At 43.8% G+C, this 24142-nt stretch overlaps 1 protein-coding gene across 4 annotated transcripts in view; it reads right to left on the bottom strand.

Annotated features, from left to right (window-relative positions):
• Window positions 1-24142, bottom strand: part of ASPHD2 (aspartate beta-hydroxylase domain containing 2) — a 144655-nt gene that overhangs the window by 55159 nt on the left and 65354 nt on the right. For all 4 annotated transcript variants that reach the window (XM_075341729.1, XM_075341731.1, XM_075341730.1 and 1 more), the window contains exon 2: window positions 21382-22517. In XM_075341729.1, coding sequence (XP_075197844.1) covers window positions 21382-22333 — 952 coding nt within the window. In that variant the 5' untranslated portion in view covers window positions 22334-22517. The remainder of the gene's footprint in view (window positions 1-21381; window positions 22518-24142) is intronic.

Genomic DNA, 24142 nt, shown 5'->3' with positions numbered 1-24142 from the left:
TCATAATCACTATTAATACAAAAATAAAAACCGCGACACCTTACTTTTAACATACAGTACATGTTTTTGATTATTTTTTTTTTCATTCTCTATAACTTTTTATTGAATTTTTATTTAACCAACCTAAACCTGCGATTGTCTAGTCAATTGTGTCATTATAATTTCTTGGACACATATCCCAAAGATAATAGAATTTTTTTTTTTTTTGTTTTTTAAAAAAAAAACAGTTTCAAATTATTATGCACAACAGAGTTTCCAAATATATTTTAGGATGTAAGGAACTGAAAATGGTAATTTGTTGAATTTGCAGCATTAAAAGGCTACATTTACAGAAATCAAAAGCTGTTCCAAAGAAAAACATCTTAGGCCATGTAATATTTAACATAGGACCCTTCTTTGATATCACCTTCTCAATTCTTGCAGTCATTGAACTTGTGAATTTTTGGACCATTTCTGTCGGAATTGTTTTGCATGATGTCAGAATAGCCTCCCAGAGCTGCTGTTTTGATGTGAACTGCCTCCCACCCTCATAGATCTTTTGCTTGAGGATATTTCAAAGGTCCTCAATTGGGTTGAGGTGAGGAAAAACTGGTGGCCACATCATGAGTTTGACTCTTTTTATGCAAATAGCTAGGTCTTCATTGGAGCATAAGATGTTGCATTGGCATGAATGAAGAGGATTTTGCTATAGATGGTATGGTTCTTTTTTTGGTCAGTCAAACTCTATTCTACCATGCTGGTGGGATTTTTCACATATAAAAGGGACCCTGAAAAGGGTCCTACCAGCAATCCCCATGATTCTGGCCCAAAAAAAGACTCAGTCACCTCTTTGCCAACAACTACTCTTTCCATCTGGACCATTCAGGGTTGCATGACAATCATCCGTAACGAAGACTGTTTTAAAATTAGGCTCAGGCTCACTGCAACAGTTTCCGCTTGTGAGCAGTGGTTAGGGGTGGCTGAAAAGTAGGTTTATGCATAACTGCAAGCCTCTGGAGGATCCTACACCTTGACGTTTGTGGGACACCAGCAGCTTCAAATACTTGTTCGTTGCTTTGCAATGGTATTTTAACAGCTGCTCTCTTAATCCAACGAGCTTGTCTCGCAGACACCTACGGCCTGAGTAATAACGTGGAAGGACATTCTTAAGTAAATTTCCTTTAATTGGGCTCACCTAGCAAACTAATTATCACAGGTGTTTGAGATTGACGTCAGAGAACCAAAGAGTAGTGTTGAGCGAGTATTTGATTAATCGTACTCGCTATGCTGTTAGCAAGTACTGTCCGCCACTTGTATATTCGTTACGAGTAACGGGCGCAATGTAAGTCAATGGGAAATACTCGCTAAGTAGCAAGTAACCCGAAAGCTGTACTTTTCGTGCAAGTAGCGAATAGTACGGCTTTCAGGTTACTTGCTACTTAAAGAGTATTTCCCATTGACTTACATTGCGCCTGCTACTTGTAACTAATATGCAAGTAGTGGAAAGCACTGGCTCACAGCACAGCGAGTACGAATAGTCAACTACTCATTCAACACTACCAGAGTCCTGAGACACTATACTATCGGAGTTTATTAGACAAACAAAAAAAAACAAAACACAGCTTTATGACAGAAATGCATTTTGCATAATAATTTGGAATGTGGTGTATACGGCAATAACACTGTCACTTTGTATAGCAAAAAAGTAGAAGCTGACATTCACAGGATTACAATCATGACAGCCAAAGAGGTCTTCACCAAAAGATTGCCATGTCAGCTGGGCATCTGCTGATCCACGATTGTGTCACGGGGAAGCCATTGGTCGCATAGAATGACATGTCCTCCTGCCAGCGCACTGTAAATGCTGCTGTCACAGATTGATAGCGGCATTTAACTGGTGGATAGCGATGGGCAGAGCTTTGCTCTACGAGTGGCTGTTTGAGACCAAAGATTGCTGAATATCATAGCCATCATTTGCCGGCAAAGATGTGGGTCGTTTCTAAACCCACATCAAAATTAGCGAGCCGGCATATAACAACACTGTACATCATGTTGGTAATGGGTTAAATGCTGCTGTCAGAGATGGGCATTGGCATCTAAATGGCTAATAGCTCTGTCTAACCGTAGCGGCCGGAGCTGAGCTATGTAAAATAATAGGCATCTATTACTTATGGAGGGAGCGCAGAACTTTCAGACCTTAAAGAGAACAAGATGTACAGTTCCGATAATGTGCACTAAGGGATTAAGTGCACAGAGAACATGAGTTTTTATCAAATCAGCCGCTCTGCTTGAACTGTTAAAGTACATTTTCATCAAAAAAATAAAACTAAAATACAAAATGAAAAAAACAAAAACACAGCAATTGCTGTATGATACATGGTAGTATGGCCAAATACATATGTAGATGTGTTAGCTCACTCCACAGCACCGTCATACTGAAGCTAGAGTGCGACTACCACGATAATACTTTATCGCTGAGACCCCGTGATGCAGCAGATTGCAGGATGATATAATGGTTAGTTCAAGACCGTAGACGCCTGCTGTGATCTCTTTTTATAAATGTGCTGATTTCTTAGCAGAGCAATCCAGTGGAGCCATTAGTCAGATCAATACTGTATGCTAATTGCTAATCAGTTTTCATTCTGACGCCAATGCCAGGGGAAAGCAATGCACAAAAATCATTAGAACATTGTTTTCGACAAAGAACAGGAGCCGCCACGTGACACCATGACCTGCAGTTATTTACAGAGGAGGTATGACGGGATATTATCCACTGCTAGACCTCAATTTGGTAGGTGGGTTCTACTCTGGGTCTGATCAGTGATATGTCAGATGTATTACTGAACATTTTACTAATAGACTGGAATATAAAGGTGGACTGGACACAGACCTCTAGAGTTTTTGGTTAGGTTTTAAACTAACCATTGCAAATAGGCATGTATAATATACATGTCCAGCACCAACTATAGATCCATTTCGGGCCATTAGTGAGCGCTTATATACAGTGCCTACAAGTAGTATTCAACCCCCTGCAGATTTAGCAGGTTTGATAAGATGCAAATAAGTTAGAGCCTGCAAACTTCAAACAAGAGCAGGATTTATTAACAGATGCATAAATCTTACAAACCAACAAGTTATGGTGCTCAGTTAAATTTTAATAAATTTTCAACATAAAAGTGTGGGTCCATTATTATTCAACCCCTAGGTTTAATATTTTGTGGAATAACCCTTGTTTGCAATTACAGCTAATAATCGTCTTTTATAAGACCTGATCAGGCCGACACAGATCTCTGGAGTTATCTTGGCCCACTCCTCCATGCAGATCTTCTCCAAGTTATCTAGGTTCTTTGGGTGTCTCATGTGGACTTTAATCTTGAGCTCCTTCCACAAGTTTTCAATTGGGTTAAGGTCAGGAGACTGACTAGGCCACTGCAACACCTTGATTTTTTCCCTCTTGAACCGGGCCTTGGTTTTCTTGGCTGTGTGCTTTGGGTCGTTGTCTTGTTGGAAGATGAAATGACGACCCATCTTAAGATCCTTGATGGAGGAGCGGAGGTTCTTGGCCAAAATCTCCAGGTAGGCCGTGCTATCCATCTTCCCATGGATGCGGACCAGATGGCCAGGCCCCTTGGCTGAGAAACAGCCCCACAGCATGATGCTGCCACCACCATGCTTGACTGTAGGGATGGTATTCTTGGGGTCGTATGCAGTGACATCCAGTCTCCAAACGTCACGTGTGTGGTTGGCACCAAAGATCTCGATCTTGGTCTCATCAGACCAGAGAACCTTGAACCAGTCTGTCTCAGAGTCCTCCAAGTGATCATGAGCAAACTGTAGACGAGCCTTGACATGACGCTTTGAAAGTAAAAGGTACCTTACGGGCTCGTCTGGAACGGAGACCATTGCGTTGGAGTACGTTACTTATGGTATTGACTGAAACCAATGTCCCCACTGCCATGAGATCTTCCCGGAGCTCCTTCCTTGTTGTCCTTGGGTTAGCCTTGACTCTTCGGACAAGCCTGGCCTCGGCACGGGTGGAAACTTTCAAAGGCTGTCCAGGCCGTGGAAGGGTAACAGTAGTTCCATAAGCCTTCAACTTCCGGATGATGCTCCCAACAGTGGAGACAGGTAGGCCCAACTCCTTGGAAAGGGTTTTGTACCCCTTGCCAGCCTTGTGACCCTCCACGATCTTGTCTCTGATGGCCTTGGAATGCTCCCTTGTCTTTCCCATGTTGACCAAGTATGAGTGCTGGTCACAAGTTTGGGGAGGGTCTTAATTAGTCAGAAAAGGCTGGAAAAAGAGATAATTAATCCAAACATGTGAAGCTCATTGTTATTTGTGCCTGAAATACTTCTTAATACTTTAGGGGAACCAAACAGAATTCTGGTGGTTTGAGGGGTTGAATAATAAATGACCCTCTGAATAAACTTTTCACAATTTAAAAAAAAATTAAAAAAAGAAATAACATTCTTTTTTGCTGCAGTGCATTTCACACTTCCAGGCTGATCTACAGTCCAAATGTAACAATGCCAAGTTAATTCCGAATGTGTAAACCTGCTAAATCTGCAGGGGGTTGAATAATACTTGTAGGCACTGTACAAGGCGATCAGTGCTCCTCTACTGGCTAGTTCAGAAGGAGAATCAACTCCAAATACTAATTCTCATTACAGTATCCATGTTGTAGGGCAGCATGTTTAAATGGGTCAAGTGTTCTTATGAAATCCTATGCAAAAAAATATCGCCGGTCTATGTACAGTTTCTTTTGGCCTTTAATAATGTAAATGGTGAAATATGTAGCAAAATCACCAAGAGATCATCAGTCTAGTGTGGACGTACCAGTAACCAAGCAGCAGATGAAGATTTAGAAGAGGTGATTACTATGTAGCACATCCTATTCTTACTGCATGCTGAATAGTTAATAACAAGAAATGTTCACACCAGTTTGGAGGATCCCGATCTACTGGCAGGGACATGCAGCGATTTTTTTCCTCGAACCGGTCAAATACTGTCATGTGCATGAACGCTTAATTTAACCAATATGAGGGCATGAAAAAAATAGGGGCAGGCCCAGATTGAATGAAGTTGTAACTTACTGGGCTTCTTGCTGTAGTTTTGATAAAATCACTGTCTTAGTTGCAGCTCTATTAAGGCTGCTTTACAAGCAGCGACATCGCTCGCGATGTCGCTCGTGAAAGCACCCGCCCCCGTCTGTGCGTCACGGGCAAAATCGCTGCCCGTGGCGCACAATATCGCTAACACTTGTCACACATACTTACCTTCCTAACGACGTTGCTGTGGGCGGCGAACAACCTCTTCATTAAGGGGGATGTTCGTGCGACGTCACAGCGAGGTCACACAGCGACCGACCAATAGAAGCGGAGGGGCGGTGACCAGCCGCATTAACAACACTCCCAGCTCGTTGCCGGAGGACGCAGGTAAGCTGTTGTTCGTCGTTACCGGGGTGTCACACGTAGCGATGTGTGCTGCCTCAGGAACGACGAACAACCTACGTCCATAACAACCAACGAGATTTTGAAAATGAACGACATGTCAACGATCAACGATTAAATGAGTATTTGTGATCATTAACACTCGCTCGTAGCTGTTACACGCAACGACGTTGCTGACGCCGCCGGATGTGCGTCACGAATTCCGTGACCCTGACGACATATCGTTAGATATGTCGTTGCATGTAAAGTCCCCTTTAGTCCTTTAAAAGATGGGCTCTGTCTAAATACCAATGACTGACAGATTTATGCCTTTATGGGGGATAGCCAGATTGGATGACTATCAAGGATTATATGGCAAGAATTCATCATTGAGAGGACTAGCAGAGCTGAACCAGACAAGCCACTGTTATCAAAACTAAAGTAAGAAGCCCGGTAAGAGGTCAAGTGTTAGAATCAGGTTTTCTGTCCCTACTTTATACTGCTCTGAAATGGGGCAGCCAAAACCTGCTGACAGATTACATGCCTGATTTCCGCGCAAATAAGACACTGTCTTATATTTTTTTTCCCCCGAAAAAAAAAGCTAGGTCTTACTTTTAGAAGAGGGATTATTCTCAGGATGACATAGTTGGGGGTCAGTTTACTGCCCAAAAAAATGCAAATCCCCCTTCTCAGGATCATTATACTTTCCGGACCCTGGGCGTCTGCATGACTCCCAGGTCCTCCTGTGATCTCCGGCGCATGCTCCCAGCAGATACGCTGCACGCCGTCCTCCCTTCCTTCTGGCCGACACTCACATCAGATCGCACATACAATCGCTTGTGCACACACTCACCACATCCGGTGATACCACTTGCTTACACCCAGCAGGGGACTCTCTGCTCTCGTCTCTATGATTCGTTCCACTGCCGGGTCCTGGAGCTCCACTGCACAGCATTGCAGGTCCTTATGCTGCCCAAAAGCAATCGATATCGCTGTATGTGGTTTGTGTGTGTGTGTGTGTGTGTTCAGCCGCAGGTCTTTGATACGTTCCATTGCTCCCGGTCGGCTTCTGGTGAGTATGATCGCAGGGTCTTCTCTCTTTTGGGGGTGTCTGCTTTCTATAATGAAGTATCCTGCAGTATTCTTTACCTTTTCTAGCTGCATGGACACTTCATTATTGAACTGCGACTAGGTCTTATATTTATGCCTTTATGAAAAGCCCTGTTAGACCTTATTTTCAGGGGAGGTCTTATTTTCGGGAAAACACAATAGTGCATAGAAACCCTTTTTTAAAATGACGTAGTCAGATTTATAAAATGAAAGAAAAAAAAACAAAAACACTAACCCCCGCATTGGCATCTTTCTGTTTATGTCAGGAAAGGATCTACCAGGGCTCACATGGCATGGTTATGCCAAGTGAGCCCTGCAGCTAATCAATCTGTGGCCTCTCATAGGCTACTGTGCACTCACTTCCCTCGGAAGACTGTAGCAATCATGGCCGTTCTGTCACGTGGCATGACAATGCCAGACTTAAGGCTACTTTACACACTGCGATATCGGTCCCGATATCGCTAGTGTGGGTACCCACCCCCATCTGTTGCGCGACACGGGCAAATTGCTGCTTGTGCCGCACAACATCGCCCAGACCTGTCATACATACTTACCTGCCCGGCGAAGTCGCTGTGACCGGCGAACCGCCTCCTTTCTAAGGGGGCGGTCCGTGCGGTGTCACAGCGACGTCACGGAGCGGCCGCCCAATAGCAGCGGAGTGGCGGAGATGAGCGGGACGTAACATCCCGCCCACCTCCTTCCTTCCTCATAGCGGCCGGGAGGCAGGTAAGGAGAGCTTCCTCGTTCCTGCGGCATCACACATACCGATGTGTGCTGCCGCAGGAGCGATGAACTACATCGTTACTGCTGCAGTAACGATAAATCGAGAATGGACCCCCATGTCACCGATGAGCGATTTTGCACGTTTTTGCAACGATGCAAAATCGCTCATCGGTGTCACACGCAGCAACATCGCTAATGCGGCCGGATGTGCGTCACAAATTCTGTGACCCCAACGACTCCGCATTAGCGATGTCGCAGCGTGTAAAGCCCCCTTAACTCTGGCAGACTTGGCGCCAATACAGAGGTGTCGGGAGGTTGGGTATCTATTTTTATTCTACAACAACAAGGGAGCTACTTAATTTAATAAAGGGTTTTCCAAGTGACGGACAAGCTCAGCTTTGTAACCCTACATTAACAAGTAAAGGGATTCCTTTATCAGCAATACCTTATGACATATTTATTCTAAACTCGCTATCTTTACAAATAAGTTATGATTAAAAGCTGGAAGGGTTTTTGCCTTGTGAATCTGCAATCTATATACATCAGTAGGAAAGGTTTTTATAAAATGTTGGCAGTTCGGAAAAACCTACTTTGAGAAGTGTCATGTAACTGGCAGGGGACACTCCGTGTTAAAAGTGGCTCCAATCAATGAGTTTATATCAATACAGCGCTGTCAGTACAGTGTATCCACGGAGCACAAAAGTTCACCTGTAACCAGCTAATCAATGAAACCTTTAGCCTTCCCAGTATAACATAATGACATCCATGATTAGGTTCTTCTAATATAGACTTCTTCCTTTCCTAATTAAGGAAATCCACACATGCTGACTAGCTATAGATTTTTTTACATGCTATATTTTGATGTTCTAGTCTTAATGGAATTATTTCTAGGAGCTTAAATTAGATTTATGCGCATTCCCGATGCATATGCCAAACTTGTTAACGCAAACAGGGTAATGACCAACGGGTCCAAAATGACAGCACCCACAGGCCGTTGGGCACAATAAACTGCCAATAAATGGGAAGTTATATCCCCCATACAGATTTAATACTTGTTTTTTTCCAAAAATAAGCCCTCCCAAAAAAAAAAACAGATTAATTTTTAGGGATTTTTAGAGTAGGCTTTAAATATATGCCCTATTCCAAAAATAAGCCCTAGTTTGTCAGCACCTCCAGCGCTAGATCTAAGTTATGTCACTAACATCACGGAGACATAACCTAACGCTGGAGGCACTGGAATAGGCATAATGTAGCTCCCAAATCATCCTGCCGCTTCCTCCTACCATGGCAGGGTAAAACCTGCTTACCTGCTCCCGAGTCCCGCCTCCTGAGTGTTGTTGTAGCGCCCCACAGGGCAGGCGGTTAGCCTATATGTCGACGGGCCGTTCAAGGTGTAGTTTACTCACAACTTCAGCTGCCAGCCCAGTCGCACTGGTTACTGCCATGGTAGGCTCTGGTCAATCCCAGATCTGGTAAGGGGTCACCACCGGTGTTTTGAGAAAGAAGGAGAGAGAGTGTCCTATTTCTAGGGTGTCCCCCCAGCAGTTAGGTACCCTGGCTGAGCTCCTGCTCCAAGCCCCAAGCACAGTAAAGTCCAAGTTTTCCAGAGATGTTTTGCCAGAACTATGGTCCTGACGGGTCTGCTCTTGATGTGTGTGTGTTGGGCCCATTTCTACCCCAAGTGGATCCCACCCCCCCCAGGTGGCAGGAAGTGTCCCATGAGAGTTATGGCCACCCCCTGCCTACCCTAAGCCAACCCACTCTGTGTGAAGGCTCCTAAGCTGTATGTAGTGTGTGAATGTGGAATACCGGTGATTAACCCCGTCCTTACCGGAGAGATACCGAACCTTAATTGGAGGTGCAGTACCCTGTTGCGACCAGAGCCTCAGGGGCCCCACATTGTCACCTGGTTCCCACCTCCTGGCCGCTAATGTGCTACGATGTTTACTTGGTCGCTGCTCCTGAGTCCCGCCTCATTAATGCTGCCTCTTGGGTCCCACCTCATGGCCGCTACTGCGCTATGGTGTGGGCTTTGCTGCCACGCCAGGGTTCCACCTCCTGCCTCCCGAGTACCGCCTCTTGGATCTCACCTCCCTGCCGGTCCTGCTCACTCTCGCACAAGCAGCCATGTGTGACGTTACAACCACTGCTCCTGAACCCCGCTCCAAACTCCCGCCTTCTACCCTCTCCAGGCCGTATAGAGAAGAAGAGTGCCACTGCCACACAAAAGGTTTTCAGAGTGCCAGTAAGTATTACTATAAGAGACACTGAACCAGCAATTGGGAATGTAAGTTAGGGTTAAGGTTACTAACACTAAAGCTGGCCACACACCTTCAAGGTAAATTGAAGCATAAATGTGTGATTGTTGTTCATGAAAAGAAAGAAAAGAAAAAAAAAAAAGCCCTCCCCGAAAAATAAGCCCTAGCCCTTTTTTTGGAAATTAATGAGAGACCCTGTCTTATTTTCGAAAAAAACATGGTAGTAGTCAGTTGCAAGATCGTTCGTCCAACAGCTGTCTCTCTAAGGATATTTGCACACGATCAGGACCTGCTGTGTCCTGGACGCGGCGGGTCCTGACCTGCGGGCCGCGAGTGTTCCCTGGAGGAGACTGCAGCTGCTCGTGCCCATGAGCCGAGCTCGGGTAGTTGCAGTATTTCTTGCTCTTCTATATTTAATTAGCCACTGAGCAAAAAAATTTTTAATAATGGTTAGCAATCTTTCACTTACTCCGGAAAAATATTTTTATAAAATTTAACTTTTAATAAATCCACTAAAAAGTAATATGTAATCACAAAGGACAAACACTAAACACAGAAAAAAAGGTGTGCATGGCCCTCCTGTCACGTCATAGGATATGTATAGGCCAAAAGCAAATCTACTAATACCGCCACTGTAAAAGGACTTTTGTGACCATAGTCATAAGTGCCACTTAAAGTCCACTAATCAGTAAAGCAACAAATTAGTCTTACCTCGTTTTATACTAGTAAAACGGATTTGTCTCACCAATTCATATGGTTGCCATTATTTAAATCACTGGGGTCAATTGAGTACCCCTATATAAAATCGGATGTACCTCCCAACGCGTTTCGTTCAGGAAAAAGAACTCATCAGGGGAGTCTCAGGTAATTCAAATCCTATAAGGTCCCATTAGGTATGAACCTGCCTTTTGCATGGCATGCAATTAGTATGAACCAATCATATAGTCAATGTATGACATATCCAATTCAGGTCCCACCTGAATTGGATATGTCATACATTGACTATATGATTGGTTCATACTAATTGCATGCCATGCAAAAGGCAGGTTCATACCTAATGGGACCTTATAGGATTTGTATTACCTGAGACTCCCCTGATGAGTTATTTTTCCTGAACGAAACGCGTTGGGAGGTACATCCGATTTTATATAGGGGTACTCAATTGACCCCAGTGATTTAAAGAATGGCACCCATATGAATTGGTGAGACAAATCCGTTTTACTAGTAAAAAACGAGGTAAGACTAATTTGTTGCTTTACTGATTAGTGGACTTTAATCTAAGTGGCACTTATGACTATGGTCACAAAAGTCCTTTTACAGTGGCGGTATTAGTAGATTTGCTTTTGGCCTATACATATCCTATGACGTGACAGGAGGGCCATGCACACCTTTTTTTCTGTGTTTAGTGTTTGTCCTTTGTGATTACATATCACTTTTTAGTGGATTTATTAAAAGTTAAATTTTATAAAAATATTTTTCCGGAGTAAGTGAAAGATTGCTACCCATTATTCTTTCTTGCTCTTCTCCCTGAGGAGAATGCTTGTGACTGCAGCAAAGAATGGATATGCTTGCAGCTCGAGAGCCACACTGCAGGTCAGTTTACGCTGCGGGCAGTACACACACAGTGGGCATGGAATTTCTAGAAATCCCATCCACTATGCTTGTACTGTACATTGCAGTATTTTGGACGCAAATGAAACATGCTGCATCCACAACGCTGTGAACCCTGATCGTGGGCACATACTTTTAGATTTCTAATGCATAAAAAGGCTGGGTTGAGAACTCCCGTGCTCTCTATTAGAGAGCCAATGGCCAACTGATCTGCATAATTACCCTATGAGCACTGCCCCCTAGAGAAAAAACACCTTGATAAATTTTTTATTATATATATATATTACACAGTACAGACCAAAAGTTTAGTTTGGACACACCTTCTCATCTCTAGAACAACGGTTAAGAGGATACTATGGTACGCCGAATAAAATGGGGAACGTAGATGTACGGGCTAGGCCGTAATAGATTTGTGACGCCACCCACGGTGTGTGGTGAGGTGGGACACCAACGCTGCTGTTACGGGGCTCCCGGGGGAGATGTTTTGCAGCAAGATGTTACCCCTCCGTGGGCAGGGATGGAGGCCCCGGGACCCGATGGCTCTGGTGCAAGGGGAATGACTACCGCAGAGGGTGCTGGTGTACTCACAGTTAGAAACACACAAAAGTCTCTGGTAAACCAAGATGGTGGTGGCCGGTGCCGCGGCCGGTTGCGTTCCGGATCCCCCACCCGGCTGATGGTCTCTATCCTTGTCCTGCACCTTTTTTAGTAGAAAAGACTTCCTTGTATGAAACGTAGGAGTCCTCTCTGGATGTGGCCTAAGGATCCGTGCCCGCAGAAGCTGGCCCGTGGGATCTATGGGCCTTGGCGGTGACCTCTTATCCCTAATCGGTGGGCTGTGGTCTTCTATGAGGGATTTTGGGTGGGACAGGACCTCTAGTCCTGGCCTCAATTGGTTAATTAACCAGTTCCAGTAGGTTCTGGTTCCTGGCTTGAGGGTCTGAGTATCCCCCTTTGTGCTACGGTTTGCGGGTCGGTACCCAGTGTCTGTACCGGCGGGCTACAACCATTGCCTGGTCCACCTCTGTTCCACAGAGCAGTCTTCCCATCTCCTGTCGACGGAGACCACCATCTGCCTCCTAGCCAGTGGCACCAGGGCTCCTACCCTGGTACCTGTCAGTTTACTTCAGGCCTGACCTCCACTACTGAACTCTCAAACTGATCTGACGCTTCTCCCACCCCGGGCAGTCTAAACTCCTAGGTGGGCGTGCACCAACCACCTGGCCACGCCCACTGGTGTGTCTAACTGTCCCTAAGGGGGTATGACTAGGGTTTAATGGTTGGCTGTGTGCTTCCTAATGAGGGAAAGGTGGACTGCGGAAGCCTATTTGTCACTATCTGGTTTTGCCAGGGCGTCACACTTTGGTCTGATGAGTGCAAATTTGAGATCTTTGGATCCAACCACCGTGTCTTTGTAGAAAAGGTGAACGGATGGACTCTATATGGCTGGTTCCCACCGTGTAGCATGGAGGAGGAGGTGTGATGGTGTGGGGATGCTTTGCTGGTGACACTGTTGGGGATTTATGCAAAATTGAAGGCATACTGAACCAGCATGGCTACCACAGCATCTTGCAGTGGCGTGCTATTCCATCCGGTTTGCGTTTAGTTGGACCATCATTTATTTTTCAACAGGACAATGACCCCAAACACACCTCCAGGCTGTGTAAGGGCTATTTGACTAAGAAGGAGAGTGATGGGGTGCTACGCCAGATGACCTGGTCTCCACAGTCACCAGACCTGAACCCAATCGAGATGGTTTGAGGTGAGCTGGACCGCAGAGTGAAGGCAAAAGGGCCAACAAGTGCTAAGCATCTCTGGGAACTCCTTCAAGACTGTTGGAAGACCATTTCCGGTGACTACCTCTTGAAGCTCATCAAGAGAATGCCAAGAGTGTGCAAAGCAGTAATCGAAGCAAAAGGTGGCTACTTTGAAGAACCTAGACTATAAGACATAATTTTAGTTGTTTCACACTTTAAAGTATTTCATTCCACATGTTTTAATTCATAGTTTTGATGTCTTCAATGTGAATGTACCATTTTTAGAGTCCTGAAAATAAAGAAAACTCTTAGAATGAGAAGGTGTGTCCAAACATTTGGTCTGTGCTGTATATATTATATATGAAAAAATAGCACCAACTAAAAAAAGCCCATGTTTCTGGAACTGTATGGCAGGTTAAAAAAAAAAAAAAAAAAAAAAAAAAAGAAATAAGCAGACTCACAAAAGCAGCAGTAATAGAAGCAGAACAACAACTGGCCCTATTTGACCTGGTAAAAAGTCCCTTTTAAAAAGAATCTCAACACGATTTTGAATTATAGTGTAAAGAAATGGCTGTAATACTGACTAAATTGATATCTTTAGTGAAGAAATCTGCTTTCTGGTTCTTTTTTTTTTTTTTTTTTTAAATCAACATTTTAAGTTTTCTGCTAATTAGATTTTGGTGCACAGGGGGACACACTGTACTCTGGGTATTTCCCTCCCTGTCTGTCTGTAATTCCCTGGCCCCTCAGTCTACCTCCGGGTCTGGGAATGATAGGTTACTGCTGAGATTTCAAAAAGATGAGGCAGGGAGAAAGAGCTGACCCCTATAGAAACAGCATGTATTGCATGCATGTCAAAAGCACCAGGACAAACAGCTATGTGAAGGAGTTGCACATTCTACAGCAGAAAATAGTAGGGCATATTTAATGAAGGCTATTTAGAGAGTTGTTTAATATTGCACATAGGAAGGGAAAAGTCCCCCAATACAATAAATCTAATATATAAAGCTGAGTGTATGTATGTGTGTACATATGTGTGTATGTATGTCCGCTAAAGGAATCCGCACAGTCACATTTACAATCCCGAAATTTTGCACAGACACCCTATGTGACTCAGAGAACATCATAAACTAGGTTTTGATGGGAAAATTTAACACTGCGCTTTACAGTTACTCTCCAAAAAACCTGCCTCCATTAAAGTCAATGGAGCTACGAGCTAAAGGTTATTAATAGCAGCTGTGATTAGTTGCTATAGGAATGAAGGGCATTCACAGTATAAGAAGCTTATGTGTGAGCTAATAACATGTCGATGGAGAGACAGATAGATAAAGACAGACAGACATAGGCACAGACAGAGAGAGAGAGAGAAAAACAAACAAACAGAGACTAGGAGAGAGACAGAGAGACAGTTACTATCCCGGGCAACGCCCGGGTACTACAGTTAGTAAATCATATAAAACAAACATTGTATGAAGTACCTTTGCACTGATTTTCTACATTTAAACATGTTCTTGTATATCATTAAGAAGAAAAAGAGAAGAAGTGGTCATATCCAAAATCTGAACTGGTCACCAGGGGCGGGCTGGCAAATTTTGTCCTTGGGGTCAATCACGTAGTAGTGGCTCTCGAGTTGTGGCAGCTCATCTTTAGCAGGCTTATCTCTGGCCTATGCATTAAAGCAGCAGAGGTAACAGGTTTTAAAAATAATGGTATCTGGTACATAAATATAGGAACAGAACAGATTTTACTGCAACTACACTGGAACAGAACCAGAACCAAGGCTACTACATAGAGACAGGAACAGAATGATATATACTGCACAGCTATGGTACCAGAACAGAGCTTAGTACATAGATACTGTATGTGAGGCTTACTAAACTTAGTACCACATAGATACAGGACCATAAGTGAGCTTACTACATAGAGATGGAACAGAGCTAAGCTTAGTTCATAGATACGGGAACAGAACCAAGCCTACTACATAGATACAGGAACAGAACCAAGCTTATTGAATAGATACGGGAACAGAACCGATCTTACTGCATAGATACAGTACTCAAAAGGAAGTTACTACATGGATACAGGAATAAAACCAAGCTTTCTATAGAGATGTGGGAACAGAACGGGAGGTCAGAATAAAAAGTCTATGGACTGGAAATTGCATCAGCCCGAGGTTGGGCTCCTTGGAAGGACTTAATAGAAAAATCAACATGACACAATACATGATAGCCCATCAGAAACCCTCAACAGCATCACAGGGGGGTAATAGTAGCTGGTGAGTGCATGCATCGATCATTTGTCAGCCATTGTCAAGAGCGTTCAAATAGGACAAGGACAGTTCTGAATACTGCTGTTAAAAGGCAGATGTCGCCAATGTATCACAGCCGACATCTGCCATTAAGGTGCAGCCTCAGCTCCAGAACTGCTCCATACAAGCACATCCTTATGGTGACAATTACGTCAAGGTGCACAAAGGGGTTAATTTTGTCTGTTCCTAAACTTGGGAATACAAATGGAATTCCCTAAAATAGAAGTGAGCAAACCCTCAGATTTAGTAAATGTGCCCCAAACATTTGAATGAGGTTACACACCACAATACACTACTACATACATCTTACAAATATGCATACGATTCCAAAATACACACGGCACGCAGACATGTACACACACGTCACACCAACATGTACATACTTACAGTACATGCGCACAATGCATATTATGGGTGTTTTAAGGCGAAGACAGCAAAACAGTGTTCACCCACCCAGTCTGGCCAACATGTTTGAGTGAAGATCCTCTTTGGTGGGATGGTGGGAAGTAAGCCATGCAGTGCTGTCTGAGTGCGGCATATACTTGTCTAAGCCGCCCCCACCCCCCCCCGGCTCAGCCTGCCCCTGCTGTTCCCTATCAAGCTTATACCATAAATAATGGTTCCTCTGCGCTGCTGATGGATTATCAAGGCATTACAAAGATAAATTTATACATGCGATTTTATTATCAACACGTTTCAAAGTCATCCGACTTTCTCTTCAAGATATATACACGTTGTAATTATATTTTATTTTTTTGTGGGTCGATCCTGAAGACTTCCAAACACATGTATAGAAAAACTGCATACAAGTGATTTATCTTCACCATTTCTTGATTAGTCACCAGCCCACCATCTATTCCTTTCTCCACTAGCCTTTGGATCTAGGAAACTATGGGTCTGCCGCAGCGGTTTAAAACCCAAATTGTTGTGGCTTACACCAGTATCCCCAACTCAAATCATCAAGACCCACCAACAGTACGTTTTCAGGATTTCTTTAGTAATGCAAAGGTGTTGGCATCATTACCGATGCAGGTGATTCATTTATCACCTGTGCAATACTAAGGAAATCCTGAAAACATGCAGTGTTGGTGGGTTTTGAAGACTGCAGTTGGGGGAACACTGGCTTACATGACCTCTCCAGGTGAGCACATTACCGTGTTCACGCTACTCGGTTAGGATCCTATTGTCCTTTCTCCTTTTTAGTTTCTTCCGGACTTTTTTTTTCATTGCAATATCTTAGACAAAAAAAAAAAATAAATAAAAATAAACTGAATTGTAAACATCACTTCATATCAATAACAAATCTATCAGAAGCCATAAATCAATCTTTCTGATTTTGATCACTTGCAGTCCCAGGAGCGATGGCGGATCTGGAAACATCCCTTTTCACTCTCCGTTTTGAAGCAAATATGCAGTGTCATCCAAGCACCAGATCCATCACTTCATACACTAAAAACTAACAGTCTTCGGGATCATGGGTCTATCCACCTTCTTAGACCATTGCCATAGTATGGACCTCTAGTTAGCCAATAGTCACCATGGATTTGTAATGCACAGCAGCCATCTACGCCTATGAATGTGAATGCTAGGAGCATCTGAGGTTAATGGTATAAGGAAACAAATGCATCAATATCTTGTCTTCTGTCTAAATTAAGTATTGCAAATGACATTCAAGCTTTTGGTACCATTATGCAATAATGTACTCATAATACTCCCCACTTGACTAGTGTTGTCACGTGCCTCATTACTCAAAGAGCAGCTCTTCTGCATTATTTGAGGAAAATCTTAGCTCCGATCTTCTGTTCATCTCTCAAACCTTGCATAAATACAGTACAAAGGGAACGCGTCAACATTTTATACAGGGAAGGAGTTGCAATGCTGTATAGGTACTTGTTTCTGCATCAAAATGATATCAGTTTTGTAGATATGAGGTGCAAGTCATACAAAATCTAGCATAAACCATATGCAGATTGGGTTGGAAGTGCACTGGGGGTGCTTAAATGAATTAGGACCACTTCTTCCACTCCCCAATGCACTTGCAACCTAACCCACATGTAACTTCTCATGGTTGGCACACTGGATCTAAAACATAAAAGGCATAACTGGGAGATAAGTCCTCAAAACAGCTCTGCTTCATATGTAAGAAGGTGTTGACCGGTTCCCTTCACGTTAAGCTTTCAGTGAACTGTATCCTCAAAATGTTGTAGCTCCTGTTCAGCACTTTTTATAGATTGTGGTCTTGATCCTAAGAACACCACGAATCACTCAAACCAAGCAAAGGAGATTTTCGGCTTTTGATAAAGCGTGCACAGAACAGTATATATGTTTAATAGAAATACCTGATGAAGATATAACCGAAACGTGTATAATCTTAGAATGCAGATTGATTAGGGTTTCACAATTTTCAACATAATATTCTGCACTTTAACCAGGTGGGTTATCTGATAAGATTAACATATGGGGTAACTTTCCTGCTGGATAAAATTTTGCATATGTACTTTATTGGAATGAATATTCAACATCCCCTGGTACTTACTGTATATACATACATTTTGTATTAATTGATTTTTCTTTGTTCTGATTACTGATGGACGGACCCGAACTGTAAAAGTCCAGATCCGAGCAGGGTACCTAGTACCCGGTACATAGATCCGAAGCTCAGAGTTCTCATGGAACTACAGGTACTTATATGGATCCAGCCATCTGGGTAAAGAAAAAGAAAAGAAAGACAGAAAATAAGAATAAAGCAGGCGCGTTATACTTACCAGGCTTCGCGTGCCTGTAACTCTACATCTGAGGTCACTCATTACCTTCATGCATATTCACTGCTTCCCTGGCCCACCGGCATTCCCGGCGTCTATGACTGGTTTCAGTCAGACCATGCCCCCATCCTGTGTGACAACGTATTTAACTGCTTGCAATCGGTGTGTGTGTGTTCATATCATGAAGAGGGAAGAGTTCTGCCCAGCGCAAGAAGGAGAGATACCTCAGTAAATTTCCAGGTGCTTTATTCTGCTTGGTTTCCAATAAAAACAGTCATATAATCATATGAACAGTCAAGACATAGTCCTCCATGGATAATGACACAACAGCGACGCGTTTCGGCTACAGGAGTGTAGCCTTTGTCAAAGGCTACACTCCTGTAGCCGAAACGCGTCGCTGTTGTTACTGAGGTATCTCTCCTTCTTGCGCTGGGCAGAACTCTTCCCTCTTCATTATACACAGGTAACAGCACCTGCAGCCCGAGCAGCAGAAGGATACTTGAGCACATGGAATGGGTGAGCTGAAAGTTTCTCTTTTTGTGTTCATATCATGGTGTAAAAATATGAAATTATATATATATATATATATATATATATATATATATATATATATATATATATTGATAATACATTATTATTATAATTGGCACAGGGGCCTCCTATATTAGGATACCCAGCACAGACACAGAAAGCATACAGCTACAGGCTGCAGACCCTAACAGTGTGCTTATCTTGTGCTCATCTTGGCTGTGTATCAAAATAACAGGAAACCCATGCAGATTTTATTGTTTAAATGATTTAAATAAACAAAATTTAAGAAACTGGTGGGCTGTCCCCCCCAATTTTGATGCCAATCTATGATAAAGCCAACAGCTGGGGGCTGGTATTCTCAGGCTGGGGAGACCCATGGTTACTGGGTATAAAAATAGGGGTGCGGTCTGACTGCAATCAGAGACGCCAGGGCTGCCATGGGCAGGGGAAGCAGTGAATATGTAGGAAGGTAAAAAGCGGCCCCGGAAGTAGTGTTATAGCCACGCGGTAGACTAAGTATAATGCTCCTGATTTTATTTTTTTAAATTATCCAGATGGCAGAATCCAGATGGTTACATGGAGTTCCCAGAGAACTCAGTGTTTGGGGATTTGTACATGGATACCAGGTACCCCTACATATCCAGAATTTTACAGTCCGGGTTCGCCCATCACTAGTGGTGACGTGTTTCCGAGTTGTCAATTTTGCACTATTCATCTTTATTAGAAAGTCTATGGATCTGTACACCACTGTGCCTGTGCTCAAGAATGGGCTGTGTGTGTCTGCCCTTTGATTTGAACAATCGGTGGTAGGAGTCCAGAGACCCCTTAAGCGGGCTTTACAAGCTGCGATCTCGCTAGCGAGATCGCAAGCGATCGTACCCACCCCCGTCGGTTGTGCGACACGGGCAAATCGCTGCCCGTCACGCACAACCTAGCTTACCCCCGTCACACGGACTAACCTGTCATGCGACGTCGCTCTGGCCGGCGATCCGCCTCCTTTCTAAGGGGGCAGGTTGTGCGCTGTCACAGAGACGTCACACAGCACCCGTCCAATAGAAGCAGAGGGGTGGAGATTAGCAGGACGTAAACATCCCGCCCACCTCCTTGCTTCCGCATTGGCGGTGGAGGCAGGTAAGGAGATGTTCCTCGCTCCTGCGGTGTCACACATAGCAATGTGTGCTGCCGCAGGAACGAGGAACAGCATCGCTAGTTTGAAGAGAACGATTTTTTGTGTTAGGACGACCTCTCCGTGGCAAACTATTTTGGCCACTTTTGTAATCGTTTTAGGTCGCACATAACTGTCACACATTGCGATATCGTTAATGACGCCGGATGTGCGTCACAAACATCGTGACCCCGACGATAAATCATTAACGATATCGTAGCGTGTAAAGCCCGCTTTACTGAGCACACGGACTAAAGGGTGCTTTACACGCTGCGATATCGCTAACTATTTATTGTCGGGGTCACTGTGTTTGTGACGCACATCCGGCGTAGTTAGCGACATCGCAGCGTGTAACACGTACGAGCGACCTTCAACTATCGCAAAAGTGGTAAAAATCGTTGGTTTTGGAGAGGTCGTCCAAACACCAAATATCGTTGTAGAGGTTGTTTGTCATTCCTGCGGCAGCACACATCGCTGTGTGTGACACCGCAGGAATGAGGAAACTCACCGTACATGCGTCCAGCCGGCAATGAGGAAGGAAGGAGGTGGGCGGGATGTTTGGCCCGCTCATCTCTGCCCCTCCTCTACTATTGGGCGGCTGCTTAGTGATGTCGCTATGACGCCGAACGAACCGCCCCCTTAGAAAGGAGGCGGTTCGCCAGTCACAGAGACGTCGCTAGGCAGGTAAGTAGTGTGACGGGTGTAAGCGATGTTGTGCGACACGGGCAGCGATTTGCCTGTGACGCACAACCGACGGGGGCGGGTACGCTCGCTAGCAATATCGCTAGCGATATCATTGCATGTAAAGTACCCTTTAGAAATAATTTGCTTGGTTTATGTTGGAGAATGTCTTTAGGTCTGTGCACACTTTAGTTGAGCTCTTATTCCCTTTGGTTTGAGCATGAGGTTTGGTTCCAAGTCCAGTCTTGACAGATATTGATCATTGAAAGCTATGGTTTCTAGGCAAATAAAGTAATCCTTGGGATATTCTTACAGTAAATTCTTCCATGGTATAACAATAACAATTTCACATCACAAGTGTTACATTACTGTGATATATAAGCTCAATACTTAAAAGGGTAACTGTACTTTCAAGTAACTTTTCAGAATAAGCCGTACTGTGTGTACATGAGAAATAATTTCCGGCCATTATATAACTTGTACTGACATTCTTACCAGGTTTCCCGCTTTGCAGGCTTCGTCTCTAGTTTGCCATCCCCCAGAAGCTAGAGGATGGTAAATAACTGCTGTGAGCTGTCCTACATTTCATTGATCTTTTAGCATACAAAGACAAGCAACAGCTACATGGAGGAGATTATACAACAGACCTGAGCTGTCAGGACGTCAATGGGCTCTGGGTAAATTTAAAGGATTTGTTAGAAAGATTGTGGTGAACTTTCTATATTCCCCTCTGCCTGTTTCCTCTTCTTGCTCCTCACTCTTTCTCCCTCCTCCAAAGGGTATAATGGAGTGTGTCACCTTTGTCACATGGCAGCATAGTAAGCCTGCAATATGTCTTGTCTGAGCACGATGGATTTGAGCGTTTCAGAATGGATGCCCATATCAGAAGGCAGGGGGAAGGGAATTAAGGGTCTGATAAGTGTGGAAGAAAGATTTATTTGATAAGATATATGAGAAGTTTCTTATATTCACATGTACTTATGTAACGTTAGTTGAAAGTACAGTTCAGTTAATGACAAATATCAAAATAATGATATACAGTTTTAAAAAAAAAAAAAATACATACCAAGATGGCATCTTATCCTGATGTTGGTGGGACCATAGTGCTCTGTGATGACAGTTCCCGGAGTAAGTACAGATATACAAGCATTCCCAAACACATTGTTGCCAATGAAGGTACGGAGGTTTCCAAGCAAACGATACGTCCGTGGGCATTTCTTGCAATTGGCAGGAATACACACACCTTGGTTGACTAAATAAAATGTGTACCATTCCCCAGTGGGTGTACTGTTTATTTTCCACCCTTGAGGCAAGTTGCAGTTTGAAAAGGCTTTGTAGATGACTTCAAATTCACTAAGAATGGCCGCAAAGTTCTGTTCTAGCAGTTCCACGTCATGCTTTTGAGCATCCCGTGAAAAATACGGCATGGTGGGTAAATCAGGAAGGAAGAAAACCTCTGGCTTTTGTATGGATGGCCTGTCGTTTAAATAACGACCTTGTTCACGGATGCCTTTGTGAATTCTACCCATGCCAGACCAGGAGTATCTTTTGGCATATTCCTGCAGATTGTGATAGAGTTTTTGATTCAGTCCATCATTATGCGTACAGCGTACACACTCACGTGAGTGGCAATAAGCAAACCCGTTCTGCAAGCCTTTCGCATCCGAACTCTGGATAAGCAAATTCACAGTGGCAAAGGGAGAACGGGGTTGGTCCTTGCCAACTCGGTAACAATACCATGCAAACAAGAGCAGGAGGCAGATAACGGTGGTTAGTGCGAAGGTATTGCAGTCACGCACAGCTTGGATGCAGCCAGCAATCAGGTCACGGAGTCCTTTCAGCAAACAGGTCCAGTCAGTCAACCACTCTGCAGACATTTTTGTCCAGGCGCTGTCTGGTTTGTAAGACGATGTAATGCAACAAGGACTGGAAGTTCTAGGAGGGGCCCACACCATGCGGGTTAATATGGATGAATTGGTGAACAACACAACATGATCCTGCCTGTTCCCTTTAGACATCTAAGCAGAGTATTAGTAGCTACGAGGGGTTTGGTGCTGACATTCAGAAGCGCATAGAAACACATGGGACCATACAGACTTCCGGGGTCTGGTTTTGTATAGGACGTAGCAATGTGTCATTACCGGCTTTACTGCTATCCACTGAGGAGAGGTCATTCTGAAGAGGACCACAGGTTGTCTAGATCTGTAGGAAAGAAAAAACAGAAAAAACACAAATAACAAATTCAGTTTGTCTTCAAAGCAACCAGATAGGAAACATAGCATCACAAAAAGAGTGGAAGCAAACCTATGTTACCCATTGTAAAGATGGCCATAGATGGAATAATAGCATGTATGCTACTAAGGATTGGTTTTGGGTCAGAACACTCTCTAGGTTATTGGAAGTATCAGAGAATTTCCGTAAGTATATATATATATATATATATATATATATATATATATATATACATCAATGTGGATAGAAGAAGAGGTTATTTATTGTATAAAGAAAAAGTTAGACAATCTCTCAGTATATATTTTTCCTGGGCAATAAAAGAATGAATAAATGGCTCCCCCTTGAATGAATGATAAAATATGTCTTTTGTATGCAATGGGTACAGTTTCAAATACTGCTGACAGGTTCCCTTTAATGGTTTGATACTTGTGGAATAAAATTTTAAGATTCGGTCAGGTGCAATATGCACCCAGAACCACAAGCAGTTCTGGGTGCATATTGCTAATCCCTGCCTACCAGTCAGTGTATACACCTGTGGGCGTATAAACATGCTAAGAGGGCGGACTAGTCGGGGGATATAACGCCCTTGAGACTAGTCCCCGCGCTCATTAGCATAAGATAAAATCTTTAGAAATACTTTTTCTAAAGATCTCTTTATCTATGCTAGTGTATACAGGGACGGTTAGGCAGGGACTAGCAATATGCATCCAGCACTGCTCGTGGTTCTGGGTGCGTATTGCACCTCACACGTTCCGTTATAAATTCCTATGTTGGTAACAAAAAAAAAAAAAAACAAAAACAAAAAAACCCCCACAAAACAAAATCACTGACGCATTTCTGGCACTGTATGCGCCTTTAATCATTGAGTCTCTAAGTGATGCACACAGCGCCAGAAATGTATGTGTTTGGGTTTTTTTTTCTATTAGCAACATGTGGATTTCACTTGTTTGATAAATAAGCAATCAAATGTGAAGATTTTATCTATTTTTGGGGACATGCCGCTTAACTTCATTTTTTGGTATACATTTTTCATGGATAATTAATGTGTCCCTTAACCAGCTGCTGCCACTCCAGATTTCTTAGGGATGCCAAGCAGCACTTAGCAGTGTGGACGGCTAATGAGCCTGTCTTACCAATGCAAAGGTCTGAAAGGGGATTGGGGGAAATAGCAGACCAATCGGTCAATTAGGTGGCTAATTGGGCAGCCAATCAGCAACTTGACTGCTCAAATTAAAATTCCTATTGATGTCGGACTGTGCCGGTTTTGTATTCTGGCACTGCACTTCTATTGGATGCCCCCCTATTCCCAACTATCGTTGCTGCTGCAGGTACGATGTTGTTCGTCGTTCCTGCGGCAGCACACATCGCTATGTGTGACACTGCAGGAAAAAGGAACCTCACCTTACCTGCGGCCGTCGGCAATGAGGAAGGAAGGAGGTGGGCGGGATGTTACGTCCCGCTCATCTCCGCCCCTCCGCTTCTATTGGGCGGCCGCTTAGTGACGTCGCTGTGACGCCGAACGAACCACCCCCTTAGAAAGAGGCAGTTCGCCGGTCACAGCGACGTCGCTAGGCAGGTAAGTAGTGTAACGGATT

The sequence above is a fragment of the Anomaloglossus baeobatrachus genome, chromosome 1 (genome assembly GCF_048569485.1).
Source record: "Anomaloglossus baeobatrachus isolate aAnoBae1 chromosome 1, aAnoBae1.hap1, whole genome shotgun sequence".
In the NCBI taxonomy this organism is placed as follows: Eukaryota; Metazoa; Chordata; class Amphibia; order Anura; family Aromobatidae; genus Anomaloglossus; species Anomaloglossus baeobatrachus.
This window is presented reverse-complemented; position numbering and strand designations above follow the sequence as displayed.